General features: G+C 48.1%; 1 protein-coding gene across 2 annotated transcripts; it reads right to left on the reverse strand.

Annotated features, from left to right (window-relative positions):
- Window positions 1-12,970: 12,970 nt before the first annotated feature.
- On the reverse strand, window positions 12,971-15,842 carry NUDT16 (nudix hydrolase 16). Of its 2 annotated transcripts, none has more exons than XM_084902155.1 (3): window positions 15,637-15,842; window positions 15,130-15,408; window positions 12,971-14,143 (listed from the first exon to the last, which is right to left on the reverse strand). In XM_084902155.1, exons 1-3 carry the CDS (start codon window positions 15,751-15,753, stop codon window positions 13,982-13,984), a joined length of 558 nt encoding a protein of 185 aa, XP_084758281.1. In that variant the 5' UTR covers window positions 15,754-15,842; the 3' UTR covers window positions 12,971-13,981. The 2 variants fall into 2 exon arrangements, with proteins under 2 accessions (XP_084758281.1, XP_084758280.1); XM_084902154.1 differs by having other exon boundaries at window positions 15,517-15,837.
- Window positions 15,843-16,041: the final 199 nt, after the last annotated feature.

Genomic DNA, 16,041 nt, shown 5'->3' on the forward strand with positions numbered 1-16,041 from the left:
CTTGGAAAAAGAATCTGTAGGCTTTATCATATTCTCAAAGGAGTCCCTGATACAAACAGATTAAGTATCACCATCCCAGAGAGGACACAGGTGGGGAATCTCTAGAAGAAGGTAGTAAAATGCTCACCTTCTCTGTTGTTGGGGTCAATGCAAGGGAAAGAAATGGGCCAGGACTGGTGGAGGTGGGCAAAGTAGGGGGTGGGAGGGTGGGAAATGGAGATATCTGTAACAGTGTCAACAATAAAAAGACTGGCCTGTGTGGCTCAGCAGTTGAGTGTCCACCTATGAACCAGGAGGTCACGGTTTGATTCCCAGTCTGGGCACTTGCCCAGGTTGCAGGCTTGATCCCCAACCCAGTAGGGGGCATGCAGGAGGCAGCCAATCAATGGTTCTCTGTCATCATTGATGTTTCTCTCTCTCTTCTCTCCCTTCCTCTCTGAAATCAATAAAAATATATATTAAAAAATAAAGTAAAAAGAAAGAAAGAAAAGAAGTGAACTTATCTCAAAAATTAAGCCATGCTTGTTCAAGTGCATTGCGCTGGGGCAGTGGGACTTCCGGTGGCTCAGTTACAGCTTCTTTGGTCTTGCTTGTCTCCTACTTGAAAACTGGTCATTCTACAGCTATTCCATGTGACAAGTGTCCGGTGGCTTCACAATTTCTGTGCACCAACCTTCATGGAACAACTATAATAAACTCGGTATATCAGGATATTGAGGGCCAATTCTAGCTGTTTGGGAACACTTTTGTGTCTTTTTAATCATTTTATAGCATCTTACCCTCCTCTCTACTGCTAAAGGATTTTCAGTAATAATCAAAGAATGAAACTAATAATAATAATAATGATCAGAAAGGAAAGGCAGGCAGTAAATATTTCTATTACTGAATTACATAGATATAATTATGCCTGTGAAATAAATTTTAAAATTAAATAAATATTGGACTATAACTAAAAGAAAAATAATGATTAATAGTTTAAAATTATGTTAATAAATTTTTTTAAAAAAAATATGCACTCCGTATATTTAATGAAATATCATTATAACTTGTTTATGAGCTTTGACTTGTGCAAATGTCAATGATTTGGTCAAAATTTGCATATTTATGTTAAATAGAATAGCTATTGTAGATTTGTCCACCATTTTTTTACTTATACCTCGTGTAAGACAGTTTTTATTAATTTTAATTTTGAAAAAATTTTCACTTAAATTAACAGACAAGTCCTTAGGAAATATCTTGAACACAAAGATAGCCTAGCCAGTGTAGGTCAGTGGTTGAACATCAATCCATTCACCAAGAGGTCCCTGGTTTAATTCCTGCTCAGCACATGGCCAGTTTGTGGGCTCAATCCCCAGAGTGGGGCATGAAGGAGGCAGCCGATCACTGTTTCTGTGCATCTTTCTCTCTCCCATCCTCTCTCTCTCAAATAAAAACATGTTTTTAAAAAGGTATAAACATAAATTTGATTCATAAAAATTTCACTTTACAATAAATTCCAGAAATTGCAGCATCTTCCATGTCTTTGTTTCTTCAGGATTGATCTCAGTCATTTTTAAATGTCTCTGCAATTGAAACATTCCCACTGAAGTATTTTTGCAGAAAATTCATCATACGTTTTTATTACATTTAGTAAAATCTCCAAAGCTTTTCCTTTTCTACTGAATTTAAAGAAAACAATTGGATTACGAACTATGACATTATTTGATTCAATAGAATGACTTTCTGGTTCTTAGTGAAAATCATTAAGTCAAAGATTGCTCTTTTGATTTCGTCTGGCAATATGAGCGGCACCTTTTGGTCACTTCTCGCAGCATTCTTCTTCAAAATTGCACTCGGTGTTCTATGGAATTGTCTACTTCCTCAATTTTTTCTCATTGTTGCAGTTCTCATGGCCCACAATTTCTGTGCACCAACCCTCAAGGAACAATTTGAAAGCTTGGTATTTCAGACTATGATTCAAGGCCAATTTTGTTTGAAAAGATTTTTGTGTCTTTTTCATCCCCAAAAGGAAAAATTGCATTCAGCTATCCTAATTCATTTGGAATCTCCTGTGTAAGCACAGGCCTTCGAGACGCAGCTGCATCTGAAATGAGCCAGAATTATTGAAACCACTAGAGGCCTGTTGCATGAAGATTCATGCAATAGGCATTCCTTCCCCTGGCTGCTGGCACCAGTTTTCCTCTGGCACCTGGGACCTGGCCTTCAATCCGGCCATAGTGGAGAAGCCAAGCCTCTTCAGTCTTCAGTCTTTTCCAGTCTTCACTAGGTTGGATCCTTCAGTCTGCTCAGCATCTGCATATGCAAATTAACTTGCCATTTTTGTTGGGTTAATTTGCTTACACACTCCTGATTAGCTTGGGGGTGTCACAGAGTTATGGTCAATTTGCATATTTCTTTTTTATTAGTGCAGATTATAAAATTTTTAAAACTTATTGATTCTAGAGAGGTAGGGGGAAAGAGAGAGAGAAAGATTGAGTTTTTGTTGTTGTTGTTGTTGTTCTACTTCTTTATACATTCATTGGTTGATTATTTTATGTGCCCTGACCAGGGATCAAACCTGCAACCTTGGCATTTCAGGATGATGCTCTAATCAACTGAGCTACCCAGCCAGGGTCTAAATTTACTTTTGAAATAAATATGCATAGCTGAGTTGTGTGTGTGTGAGGCCAATTGTGCAACTGGGATGTGAAACTTACACATCTTGTTAAAAGTCAACAGCAATCATAGAAATGGCTTCAAATTTAGGTCAACAAAATATTTTTGAAGGGAGGAATATGTTATTTAAAGCGGCTTAATAGAAGTCTTTAACTACTTATCTATTTATTGCTTTATTCTAAAGTGTTCTTGTTTTCCCAACTTCTCTGGCAGAGCATCGAGAAATACAATTATTAATTACTATTATTATAGCCATTCCACAAGGCAATGAGTACTTAGACCTTCACCATGCCTCCTAGAGCAGAAGATTCACATCAACATTCCTCAAAGACTTGCATGTGAATCACCAAGAGCTATTATTATATTTAGCCTTGTTCAGAGTCTCTGAGTCATTAACTAAAAAAAATTTTTTAAAAATTCAACTTGAAGAGAAAATAGAGGGATAAAATTTAGTATTTTTCTTCTCCCTTATAAAGTATCGGTTCTTCACCATGTTTTCTTGAATTTCCTGGCCCCCTGCTCATTCCTTTTAAGAGAGAAGCTATATCCAGAGTCTCACTGATTTCTCTGTAAAGCCAGAACTATGTGTGTGTGTGGGGGGAAGGGTGGTGCTCAGGCCTCTTCCCATTTCTGTCAAGATGTTGTACTCAAAAGGGCTGCTGGCTCCTTCCCCACAAACCCTAGAAAAACTGTGGAAGCAGATGCAAGCACAGATCTGAGCAAAGGAGCAACTGTACCCCCAATCTGTGGGAGCCCCCTGGGGAGACGGGTTTACAGAGCAGGCATGTGGAGGTGGGTGTCTGCAGCCTGGCACAGACCCGAAAGGAGAGTAGACAGAGCGTGGGCTGAAGAAGGACCAAACCCTCCTCTTATCCCCCCACTCCTGCCTTAAAAGGATCACAGCTCACCTCTTGGCCACAGAAAACCGCAGCATCAGGGTCTGTACAAGTACAGCAAAAGCCCTGCTCGGGTGAGAAGCTGATGAAAACAGGACTGAGCAGCTGATCTATCCTTCCCTCATTCACCTCTTCCCCCTCAAACTCCCGGATGGTAGATTTCAATGGAGGAGGCTGCTACTCACGGGGAGTGCACCAAGGGAGTGGTCTATGGAATTCATCTCCTCCACTCTCCTTAAACCAGGGGTGGGGAACCTTTTTTCTGCCAAGGGCCATTTAGATATTTACAACATCATTTTCGGGAAATACAAAATTATCACCTTAAAATTCAGCCTGCTCTATTTGGTCAAACATTTAATTAACTCACCGCTAATGTCCTTGGCAGGGCCAGCCCCAATGATTTCTTGGGCCTTACACAACCTATGGGCTGGATGACATGGAGGCAATTCAGCTCTTCTGCAAAACACATTGCCAGCAGAGGTCGCTTAAACAGGAACTTGAACTCCCAGGGCTAAAAAACTGTCCACCAAAAGACAGCACATGGAAGGAAGACTGTTGATCAGAACTTATGGAGAGGAGCTTAACTATTCTCTAGGAACCAGAGGTGGGTAAATGGGGAGAACCTTTGTCAAAGGTTCCAAACTGCCAATGGTAAGATGAGTAATTCTGGGATGTAGTGTACAGCCTCTGGGTGACAATACTGCGTTGTACACTTGAGAGTTGCTATATGAGATTAGAATTTAAATGCTCTCACTAAAACCACAATGATGGTGATTATGTGAGGTGAAGGGGAACAGAGCTGGGAGAGCAAGAAAAACTCAGTCCTCATCAGATCCTTTGAGCATCATTAACTCAACCAGCCACTCCTGAACTTGCCGCTGGCACGAGCCAATAAACTCTTGATTGGGTGGGCACATGTGCGCAGGTGCTCAAACAGCACGATTTGGCTTCTGTCTCTTGCAAGAGAGGGGATCAGATATCACTAAGTTTGCTCTTAGCTCTTTGTCTTCAGCACAATATATGCTAACTACGACTACCCAAAATAATACCACAGTCTGTAAGAGCAAAAGGAACTGAAAATAATAGGAGTCAGTCAAACACACGTTTCTGGCATTCCCCAATCTGGAAGCCAGTTTACAGTAAGCAGCTTTCTTCATCGGCAGCGGCTCAAACTCACCGCTTTGACTTGGATTGGAGGCTTTCCGTTCAGTTGGGTGGGTCTAAAGGGGGGTGAGCCATTCTGAGTTTTTGCAAAACTCTGCTAAAGTAACATCCGGAGGCGAGGAGTCCATGGGAACGGTCCCTCAGGGAGAAGATGTCCCTCTCAACTCATATGTGGAGGCTGTGTGTGCTCCCCAGACCCTCAACTCCAGGACCGAATCCCTCATCCCCCAACTTCCAGGAGTTGGCAGCCAGCACTCAGCCAGGCTCCGTGTGGGAACTGGCGAGACTGCCCCCTTACCCAAGCACGCTCTCTTCCTGGGGCAACTGCATCCAATCACTGTTTGACGTGCGGTACAAACCCCGCCCTAATTAGAGATGACTCCACCTGGAACTCCCTGTAGACCTGACCTCTGTTAGGACTGCCTAGCAGTTCACCATCCCTCCACCCAATTGTTCCCCGAGAGCACTTCCTGCCTGCAGTTCTCTGGCTCCGACCCTGCTCCCCTGGTGCTTAAAATGTACCTCCAAACCCTCAGGAGGAAAGGGCATGGTGCACTGCCAGCTGTAAAAGTCTCAAAAACACCTTGGCTTTAAGGATGACAAAAATGATGCAAAATGTTCTGGCCAAGTAAAACATTTGAAATAAATTTGCAAGGCTACCCCAGCCCATCAATGTGAGTCCCAACAATATTACTAATTTTACAGTCACTCGAGCAAATAAATGTTTGGAAACACCCTTTGGAGAGCAGCCTAATGGGTAAGTAATTTTTTTAATTGGCCATTTGAGATAATTGCTGCTGAGGCTTGACTATTCCGTGTTGACTTGGAGTAGCACAGTTGTGCCAGGCACATTCTTTTATCTCTGTGTAAGCATTCTGAACAGAAGCCGAGGACACCAGATTAGCCGTATCTAATTACCGTGGTATACCTACCACATCCATTTCCGCCTTCAGTCTCTGAGTGAGGAGGGGGTGGGGGTGGGGAAGCTGCCAAGGATGGCCAGTGGCTTCACACAAACCCGTCAATCACAGGGAGCTGTCTGAAATCAGGCAGAACAACACACGTTTCCTTTGTGCCCTCTTAACAGGTCTTCACGTTTCCTCTTTTGTCTTTACAGCTTGACAAAAACAATCATGGGCCTAATTCAGAGGTGATGTTTGATTCCCTGGTGCTGTAGTTGCCAGTTGGGACTTCATGGTTTTCTTTCCTTCCTCACTGAATAGCAGCCATGACATCTGAAGAGAACTCACTCTCACCGTCCTATTCCTCTTGGCACAGTCACAGACGTAGGTCTCCCAGGCCTAAGCCAATCAGCTCATGGTCTTCCTTTCATTACAGGGATTGATCAGGGCTGGCCCAGGCATGGCAAAGCTAAGATTGGCCGGTGTGGCTCAGTGATTGGAGTGTCAGTCCACAACCAGCAGGGTTCCCAGCCCTGGTTGGGGCCCTGTGGGAGGCAGCTAATTGATGTGTGTGTGTCTCTCTCTCTCTGATCTGTTCCTCTCTCTCTCTCCCTTCTCTCTCTCTCTCTCTCTCTCTCTCTCTCCTCTTCCTCACTTCCACTCTCTCTAGGGAGCAATGGAAAAAGTATCCTCAGGTGAAGATTTTAAAAAAAAGTACTCTTCCCTTGGGTACAAATAAGAGGAACAGGCCTCAATGGAGCCTTTACTATACCTTGTACAGTGCAGTGAGAGCAAAACACTGTCATTAAGCCTTTGGATCAAAAAGTCCCGAAATCTACATATCCCTCAGATTTCCAGGTATATAAGTTAAAACATTTTTAAAGTGGATTTTCTGTTATTTACAGCCTCAAACTTCATCAATAATATATATGCCCATTGGAAAAATCAAACTATATTTGACTTCCTTACACTTTATGCCAGGGGCGCGGCCCACAGTTCCCTGAAGCGGCATGCACAATAAAGGCAGGCGCTCTTACTTAAGTAAAGTGATTTTCCTTCACGACTGAAATAGAGTCCTGAATTTTCAATTTGTTTGTACATTCACACTGCACATTCTTTTCCTCCCACTTTTGAGATTTAATTGACATACATCACTGTGTAAGTTTAAGGCATGCAACCTGAGGGTCTGCTTGACATATACCGTGAGATGATTATAGCAATAGGTTCAACTAACACCATCAGCTCATATGGTACCATATGAAGCAAAGAAAGGAAAGAAAGTTCTCCCTGTGAGGAGGACTTTTAGGGGAGGTGCTTCTTTGCATTATTAGGAAGCCAAGAGGGAACTTTGAGATAATTCATGCAATCACTTCATTCATTTCACAGATTAGTTTATTCAAACTTTTATCGAGCACATACTATGTGCCAGGCACTGTGCTAACTAATGGAAGGTGCAGAGCACCCTTGAGATATTCATGGCGGGCCAGGCAGAAGACACTCACTCTCCCAAGAGGAGCTCAGAGCCTCCTCCTCCTGTCCATGCTGTGGGGGAGGGGAACCACCCAGCATCATGCCTCCCCTGGCCCAGGGCAGCTTCCAGCCACATAGTTTGGTGCCCACGACCTCACCTGTTTCCATGCAGGGCTGCCCGGTCCTGGTCTCTGCCCAGTGCCCCAGGCACAGATGAGCCAGAGCAGCCATGACGTTAGCATTTCTGACTCCCTGTCTCTCAGTTCTCTTGAACAGCACAGCTTCTTAAAGTTATTTATGACTCCAGACGCCTCCAGAGTAAAAATAAAAAATAAAGTTTTCCCCTCTTGCATTTCAGCTACTCTACAACATTATGGATGGCAGCATGCATTATGATTTTATGTTCCTCCAAGAAAGAAAAATGCTACTATTAAGTCCTAACACAATGCTTTATCACTTAGAGGTTTGTAAAAAAAAAAAAAAAAAAAAAAAAAAAAAAAAAAAAAAAAAAAATTCTATATATTGAAAAGATTTGACTTGTTTAGACATGGGTTTTATCACAGATCACTCCTCTGAACAAACGCAAAGGAAACGCAAGCAAAACAAATTGGTTTAGATGTCCCGAAAACTTCCGCACAGGGTCCGGCTCTTTTGAATCATGTTTCAACTTGGAGTCATAGGTGTCTCTCCCCCCTGCCCCCCCCCCCCCGCCCCCCAAAGCGTTAACTTCTGTGCCATCAATAGCCATGGTGCTGCGACATTTCTTCAGTGCTCTGGGATTCCCTCCAAGCTGCCGACTGGCTTTCATCCCTGAAGTTTTCAGCGCTGTGCAGCTAAAGACCCATCCATTGCAAGACCCATCTGATGGTGAGATTTTTAAAATGTGCATCTCAGAAACAAGAGAAAAAACGGTAAGCCGGACCTGATGCTTCTCAGCACATTCCCACTGCTTTAGAACTTACCAGAAAAAAGCGTGGGATCCCGAAATTTCCCTCAGCCCCCCCTCCCCCCCCTCCCCCCCTCCCCCCCTCCCCCCCTCCCCCCTCCCCCCCCCCTCCCCCCCTCCCCCCTCCCCCCCCCTCCCCCCCCCCCCCCCCCCCCCCCCCCGAACCGTCTCCAGATGTCTGTGGTTTGGCTTTTCCTGGCGGCAGGCCCACTTCAGGGAGGAGGACAGCTTCAGAGCCGGCCCCACAGCAGAACCTGTTGTCAAGGACTGATTTCAATTCTGCCAAAGGAACACTTGGATCCCTGGGGAGATCTGAGGGGATCCTTCTGGGGTCCCACCTGGAGCTGCGTGCTGAGGGAGGGTGGGCCTGCAACAGGGATCTTAGGCCCCAAACCCTTTTTTATAACAAACATTCTGAGACCTCTGGAGGCAGAAGGGAATTTCAGAGCATCTATCCCTGCCATTTATTTCTAAATTCATTACATATTGTGGTTGCAGAATGTGGAAGTTCTTCATCATTTCGGAGAGGGTGGTTCACGGCAGGAGAAAATTTCCAGAGGCTTTCTAAGACCCGATATGACTAATTCGGGACATGTTCTCTGGGTCCTTCAAGGTATTTCCTTTGCTTCAAGTTATATTCAAAATTTGTTTTATTATAGGTAAAGTATATTATTTTGTTGGCCTTTGTGCCTAAGTTTTTTGATTTGGAGTATGGAAATCAGCGTCTGTCTCTTATGGATGTTTTGACTATGCATGTTAATACATGAAAAGAAGTTAGAATAGTGCCTGTCCCACAGAAAATGCTAAAATATTATTTCCATCACTTTAATTTTTATCTCCTAGATTCCATACTTTTACCTAGACATTTTATCTGCCAAGGGTTGAGGACATGTGTGATCCCCCAATATTGTTGATTTCTTCTTACGTTTCCAATAGATTTTTTGCCATATATAATCTGAAATTCATGTGATCACTGTGGATAATCTCTTGATCAATTCAAAAATTCTTAGTTTCACCTAATGCTTCTAGTTTGGCTCCAATTCTGATGCCATTCAATAATTTCATCACAGATAAAACGTTTCCTTCTTCTCTGTCTAAACAGGAGATTAATTTGTCTGGTGGGATAGAGGACTTGGGGGAGGGATCTGATTTCTGTGCAATAAGCTGACACTCACAGAAGGCATCCCTTCCCACTATTCACCCTGGCCCTGGTCTGCTTCCTTAGTTTCTGAAGGTTTCAAGTAACTGGGGAAGGTGACAGCCACTCTTTCCTCAAATGTCCCTGCCTAAAAGCAGCCGTCTGCTGCAAGCTCGATAGCAGAGGGAGACTGTGGCTCAGACGGCATGGGGCCCCCAAGTGTTGACGCAGCAGCAGCCATTACTCATGGAAACAGCACAGGATTGGGAAGTGAGGACATCTTGCTGACTCTGCAGGAACATGTGCTTGGCGGGAGGCAGCCTGAGCCACTCACCTTCCAAGGAACAAAATGCTCCAAGCGAAGGGGGCGGCTTCGGTGCTGCAGCTGTGCCGGGGGCAGCTCTGCAAGCTGAGTCCCAGGTGCTGCCTCGCTTAACCCTCATCACAGGAACCCCAAACCGGAATCTCAGACAAGGAAGAGGAGGTCAAGTCCTGGCTGAACATCACTGCAGCCGCTAGTGGGGGTCAAGGGTTGCCAGGAAACTTCCCATTTTCTCTCTGGTGACTGGGTTGAACAAGGCTGAGGGAATCCTACATGGGCAACCATGCTGGGTTTCCTTACCCCGCAGCAGGAGGGTAAGGGGCAGAGAGCAGAAACCAGAGGCGGAGCTGCACCTCCCCCGCCTGCTTCTGGACTGGGGGGCAGGGAGGCCAGGGAAATGGACCAGGCCACAGGTGAACACTGAGGACGCTCACTGACATGTGGCTTAGCCCAGTGGTAGGCAAACTCATTTAGTCCACAGAGCCAAATATCAACAGCACAACAATTGAAATTTCTTTGGAGAGCCACATTTTTAAACCTTAAACTTCTTCTAACACCACTTCTTCAAAATAGACTCCCCCAGGCCGTGGTATTTTGTGGAAGAGCCACACTCAAGGGGCCAAAGAGCCTCATGCAGCTTGAGAGCCGCAGTTTGCTGACCAAGGGCCTAGTGACTGGGAGGGGGTTGTGGGATGACACAGGAGAGTCATGGCCTTGCCCTCTCAGTCAACACAGACCTGAAAAATAAGAGTATTTGGTGTAAATAAATAAGCCATGACAACTGCAGGGGACAGTGCTGCGATACTTGTGCTGTAGACACCAGGAAGGGTGTACGAGGCTGGACCCGACACATCTCAAAAAGAGTGCCGGGCAGATATGCCGGGTGGGACCCCGAGGGGAGGGGCCTAACCAGCACTGCGGTCCTGGGCCAGCTGCTCCCATCTCCCCGGGGCCCCAGGGTCCTGCCCTCCCTGCAGAGGCAAACTGAAGGTTGTGATATAAGTCACAGGTGGGCAGGGATCCCAGAGGCCCCCAAATGTCCATTCCTTCCACTGGGGGCTTCATCTGGCGCTTACAAAAGGCTCAGGGCTAGGTTAGGAGGAAAAAGGCAGAGTCTTGCCCTGGCCAGTTTGGTTCAGTGGATAGGGCATCGGCAGGTGGACTGAAGGGTCCCAGGTTCGATTGCGGTCAAGGGCATGTACCTTGCTTTCGGGCACATCCCCAGTAGGGGGTGTGCAGGAGGCAGCTGATCAATGTTTCTCTCTCATCCTTCTCTATCCCTCTCCCTTCCTCTCTGTAAAAAGTCAATCAATATATATATATATATATATTGATTATATATATATATATGGCAGAGTTAACTTCTCTGGGTATCTACCTACCTGCCCTCTGCAGCTGCTCCCCTGCCCCACCTTCAAAGGCGGAGAAGGGTTCCTGGGGCCCACATGGCTCTCTGTTGCCCTTCCAGACCACTGCTCACCCCGCCTTTCTTCAGAAGCCTGCTCTTTGCAGGTTCCTTCTGTCCATTGTGCCCACTTTCCCCTCCTGGCCGCTGTCGCTGCCTTTTGATCACTCCTCTTGTTGGCAGAGGATGCTGGCTAGGAGTTCACACGCCCTTCTCCAACATCTGTCAGTTTCTTGCTTCATTACCCACCCAGACCTTCACTTTACATGTGACTGTTCTGCCCTATTCTGGCTCAACGATACCTCCCCACCCCACCCCACCCCACCCCACGTGTCCATGAACCTTGTACCCCACAGCCCATCCTCATTTCTCCTGTAATCCTACTGCCTCTCTCCCTTCCTATACTCTTCTGGAAAAAACCCAAGTCTGCATCAAGTGTCTACAACTCCATCCCCACACCATCCCTCTCCACTCGCCACAGTAATTGTTCCACCCACATACTCACACTCTACCTCCCACTGCAAACACCCCCCTGGCTCCACTGTTCTCGTCACCACACCATTTCTCCGCGTCCCTTTAAGACCGGCTTCTCACTCTCCATCCACTCAACCAACTCCAGGCTGCCTTCCACTCCCATCCCATCCTGAAATTGCTCCCTTCAGTTATCAAAGCTTCATACCACTAATGCCAGTAGACAGTTCTGCCCTCACTTTCCTAAATGCTGACCAACACTTGGCACAGCCCACTCTCCTAAAGCAGCTTCCTCTCAACCTCGGATCCTCTGTAACGTGTCCTCTCCTCCCCCAAACTCTCAGGGATGGGCTTCCCAACTCTTCTCTCTTCTCTCCCTGGGTGACCTCATCCAGTCTGACAAATGGCTCTGTCATCTTTATGCACAAGACCCACAGATTTGTATCACAACATGCCACACCCAAATGACCTTCATTCTACCCCCTCCAAAAGCTTGCTATCCCCTCAGGTTTCCCTTCACCCACAACTTAAATAACTGAAGACGCAAACTGAAAGCCACCTTTAGTCCACCACCGGCTCACTCAAATGCATCCACTTCCCTCCACCTGTACTGCCACCCTGGCCCAGATCACCTCCATCTCCCACGTGAACTGCTGTGGCAGCCTCCCATCTCCCTTTTCCTACCCCCTTTGAGTCCACTCTGCACACACTAAGCCCCCAGCCATGGCCTCCTGCTTGACTCTCCAGCTTCATCTTTCCTTGCTCACTATAGTCTAATTACACCAGCCTTTTTCCATTTCTAGTCCATGCTCTGGTACATTAAAGATGGCTGCAAATTCCCTACCCTCTTAATGGAGAGATGGAATCTAATTCCCCTAGCCTTGTTTTGGGATAATTTGCCAATTCTTCCTCAGGGCCTTCCTCCCTGGAAAACCTTAGAATATTCTTCCCACGCTCCTACTGGCTACTTCCTTCTCACCTTTCAGCTAAAATTCTCTGCAGAGAAGGCCCTTTCAGACCACCTCAAGTAAAAAAAATACCAAGGTAGGACCTGTATCAATACATTAATGCCTTAACACTGACAAAAATAATAGGCATCCCAATTAAAATTATTAATCTTATCTTTCTCTCTAGAGCAGGGAAATGGCCACAGGCTGGCCACCTCCTTTTAAAAATATATTTTATTGATTTTTCACAGAGAGAAAGAGAGAGGGATAGAGTTAGAAACATCGATGAGAGAGAATCATCGATTAGCTGCCTCTTGCACACCCCCTACTGGGGATGTGCCCGCAACCAAGGTACATGCCCTTGACTGAAATCGAACCCGGGACCCTTCAGTCAGCAGGCCGACACTCTATCCACTGAGCCAAACCGGTTTCGGCAAGGCCACTTCCTTTTAAAAGTAGTCTTGCCTGGCCTGCTTGGCTTAGTGGTTGAACGTCGACCTACGAACCAGGAGGTCAGGGCACATACCCGAGTTGTAGCCTGGATTCCCAGTGTGGGGTGTGCAAGAGGCAGCTGATCATTGATTCTCTCTCATCATTGTTTTTCTCTCTCTCCCTCTTCCTATCTGAAATAAAAGTATATTTAAAAATAAAGAGTTTTATTGGAACACAGCCACACCCATTTATTTATGTATTGTCCATTACTACTTCTGACATGGCAGAGTTCAATAGTTGCTACAAAGACCATGTGGCCCAACAAAGCTTAAAATATTAAGCATTTATCTCCCAAAAGCTTCCCAGCCGGGAGGAGAGCTGGCTCTCATCCCTAGATCTCCAATTCCTCATACACATTGTCGAAAGAACAAGAGGGCCAGGAAGCCCCCTACAAACCCTTTCCTGGGAGGCTCTTTCTATCAGAGCAGGGCTAGTGCAGGGCTGTGGCAGCTCCCTTCTGATGTCCCCAGAGCCTAAAGGGTCCCAAAGATGAAAACCCTGAAGGAGATGCACCAGGACTCAGATGTGTCAAGTTCAAGGTCAGTCCAAGGAGACCAAACCATTTCCAAGCTCAGTTTCAGAGGGGGTTGGTTAGGACTCTTGAACCTTCTTTCAGGGGTATACTGCTTGGGCCAATTCCCAGGCAAGGATGCGACCACTTTCAGAGGGAAAAGGGGTCCTCGGCTTCCCTGTCCTCAACAATCGTGGGCTGGGGTAGACCCTGGAGAGCAGCCACGTATGAGCGTGGAAGAGACCACGTGGGAGTGTGGTTCAGAAGCTCCTCCTCGGCAAGAGCATGGGATGGTGACAGCTTAGGCCCACTTCCCAGGTAAACTGAACTTTGGGGGTCAGGGAGGCATCAGCTTGTGTGTGGGCACAGACTTTTACATTCAAATGTCTGGGGGCTGTCATACTCTGTGTGTGTGTGTGTGTGTGTGTGTGTGTGTGTGTGTGTGTACAGGGAGACAGGCTCTGAGATTTGTCAGGTCCCCTGGGAGGAGATGCAGCTTTTTGCCTTTGATGCCATGAGTTGCTGGGAGCCTTAAGCTCAGAACATATTGCACGTACTTCTCCTTTTAATCTATTACCTATCAGGCTCAGGCCCAGGAAAAGAAAACACTCCTTTCTCCTCCCTCTCACACGGACAAAGGTCCTGATCTCAGAGCTGAGGCCTTAAGACCTGAGGGCAGAGCCAGGTTCTAGCAGTCCCAAGTCCTGGAGGGCTTCCACCAGCTGCTCCCGGGCAGTCCCAATGAAGGTGTTCTCCAGGAAGGCAGGCAGGCCGCTCACACCATCCCGCAGCGTGTACAGGGGCACCCGCACCAGGCCCAGCACCTGCGAGAGGAAAAAGACCCAGCAGCTCATCCCGGCCAGTCGTTCTAGATCAGACACCTCACCCCTCATCAGTCCAGCAGAACCATGCCTGGGGACTCGCATCTCAATAAAGCCTAGTGGGCCCAGCTCTAGGCAGACAGGTGACCCAACTCGGGCTCCCCAGCTCCAGAGCCCTCAGTGGCACTGCCTCCAGGATGCCTGCTTGGTCCTGCATCAGTTCTCAACATGTGGCACCCAGACCAGCCCTATCAGCAGCACTTAGGAGCTTCTGGGAAATACAAATTCTCAGGTCTTCCCCTCCCTCCTCCGCTGAATCAGCAATTCTGGGAGTGGGGCCAGTAAGGACTGCTTTAATAGGTCTCCCAGATGATTCTGATCACACCCAAGTTTAAGAACCAATCTCCATCTGCTCCCCTAGTGCCCCGCCCCTAGCCTAAGTGCCAAGGTTTGCCCACAAAGGATCAGGCCACATCTCCTATCCAAGCGAAACGGGGGCCTCGGGGGCAATGCCTGGCCATGAGAAAAGGGGAGCAGGCCGAAACCCGCTTGGCTCAGTGGATAGAGTGTTGGCCTGCAGACTGAAGGGTCCCAGGCTCGATTCCCATCAAGGGCATGTATCTTGGGCACATCCCCAGTAGGGGGTGTGTAGGAGGCAGCTGATCTATTATATGATTCTCTCTCATTGATGTTTCTAACTCTATCCTTCTCTCTTCCTCTCTGTAAAAAAGATAAAATAAAATAAAATATATAAAAAAAAAAATAAAGAAAGAAAAAGGGAGCAGAAGAGAGGTTTGTTTGAGTGCGTTTCTAGCAAGTTAGCTGCAGAGGCCTGTACAGGGGGGTAATGGGGAACCTTCACGGGGGTGGAGTAGGGGGGTCAGCCATCCAGATGAAAGCTAACCAAGACTACCACTCCACCAGGAAGCCCAGGGAGAGGCTTTCGGAGGAGGGCGGGCGTGGGATGGGGGTTCCCAGACAGGCCCCACCTCCAGCCCGTGGTCCTGGGCCAGCGGCGCGCCCCTCTCCACGGCCTTCAGCTGCTCCAGCGGCAGGCTCTTGGTGTAGAAATGGGCCACGACGCGCGGGGCCGACGACGCGGACGACACGTACGAGTTGCGGTAGTCGGCGCGCTCCACGCGGAAGGCGGTCGCGGCCTCGCCCAGCTCCTCCAGCAGCTCCTGGTTCAGCCCGTCCTCCAGGCTTTGGTCCGGGAAATGCACGAAACCGCCCGGGAAGCCCAAGCGCCCGTCAAAGCGCATCTGCATCTGCAAGGACAGGGGAGCGGGGGTAGGGTTGGCCGGGGCGCCAGAGGCCGGCCGCGGGGCGGGGAGGAGGCGGGGGAGTGGCGGGTGGCGGGCGCGTCCCCTCCTCACCAGGACCAAGTAGCGCAGCGGGATGCGGCTGAAGAGCAGCCCGGGGTCCCGGGCGTAGAGCATCGCGTGGCACGCGTGCCGCCACTCAGGGCCCAGCGCCAGGGCCTCCTCCAGCCCCACCTTGCGGACCCCCAGACGCTCCTCCGTGGACCGACGCCCCTGCGTGGACCGATGCCCCACCGTGGACCGACGCCGCCCCGTGGACCGACGCCTCACCGTGGACGGAGGCTCCCCCATGGCCGGGCGCTGCCGCCCCACCGGCGGTTCAGGAGGCCCACGTGGGCCGCTAGGTGGGTCTCAACCTGGACGACCAATCGGAGCTCGGGCCCGGCGGTAAGGACCAATCCATGCAGGGCTCAGGCCGGGTGGCAGCCAATCAGGGTGGGGCTTGGGTGAGGTCGTTGGCGGCGGGACGGTAGATATTGAAAGCTTCTTCTGGGTTGGTCAGCGGGGCGTCCTGACTGCGAGCCGGTAAATGATGTGTCCTCGGTACTTCCCCAGTCTGAGCAGGAATAAGGTAGGGAC

This window comes from Pipistrellus hanaki, assembly GCF_964339955.1.
Source record: "Pipistrellus hanaki genome assembly, chromosome: 13".
Classification (NCBI taxonomy): domain Eukaryota; kingdom Metazoa; phylum Chordata; class Mammalia; order Chiroptera; family Vespertilionidae; genus Pipistrellus; species Pipistrellus hanaki.

Coding starts and splice junctions, on each gene's coding strand:
- NUDT16 (XM_084902154.1), bottom strand. CDS start 15,753: ATGGGGGAGCCTCCGTCCACGGTGAGGCGTCGGTCCACGGGGCGGCGT. Junction 15,409..15,516: donor CGCTGCGCTACTTGGTCCTG/GTGAGGAGGGGA, acceptor CTGTCCTTGCAG/ATGCAGATGCGCTTTGACGG. Junction 14,144..15,129: donor CCCAGGACCACGGGCTGGAG/GTGGGGCCTGTC, acceptor TTCCTCTCGCAG/GTGCTGGGCCTGGTGCGGGT.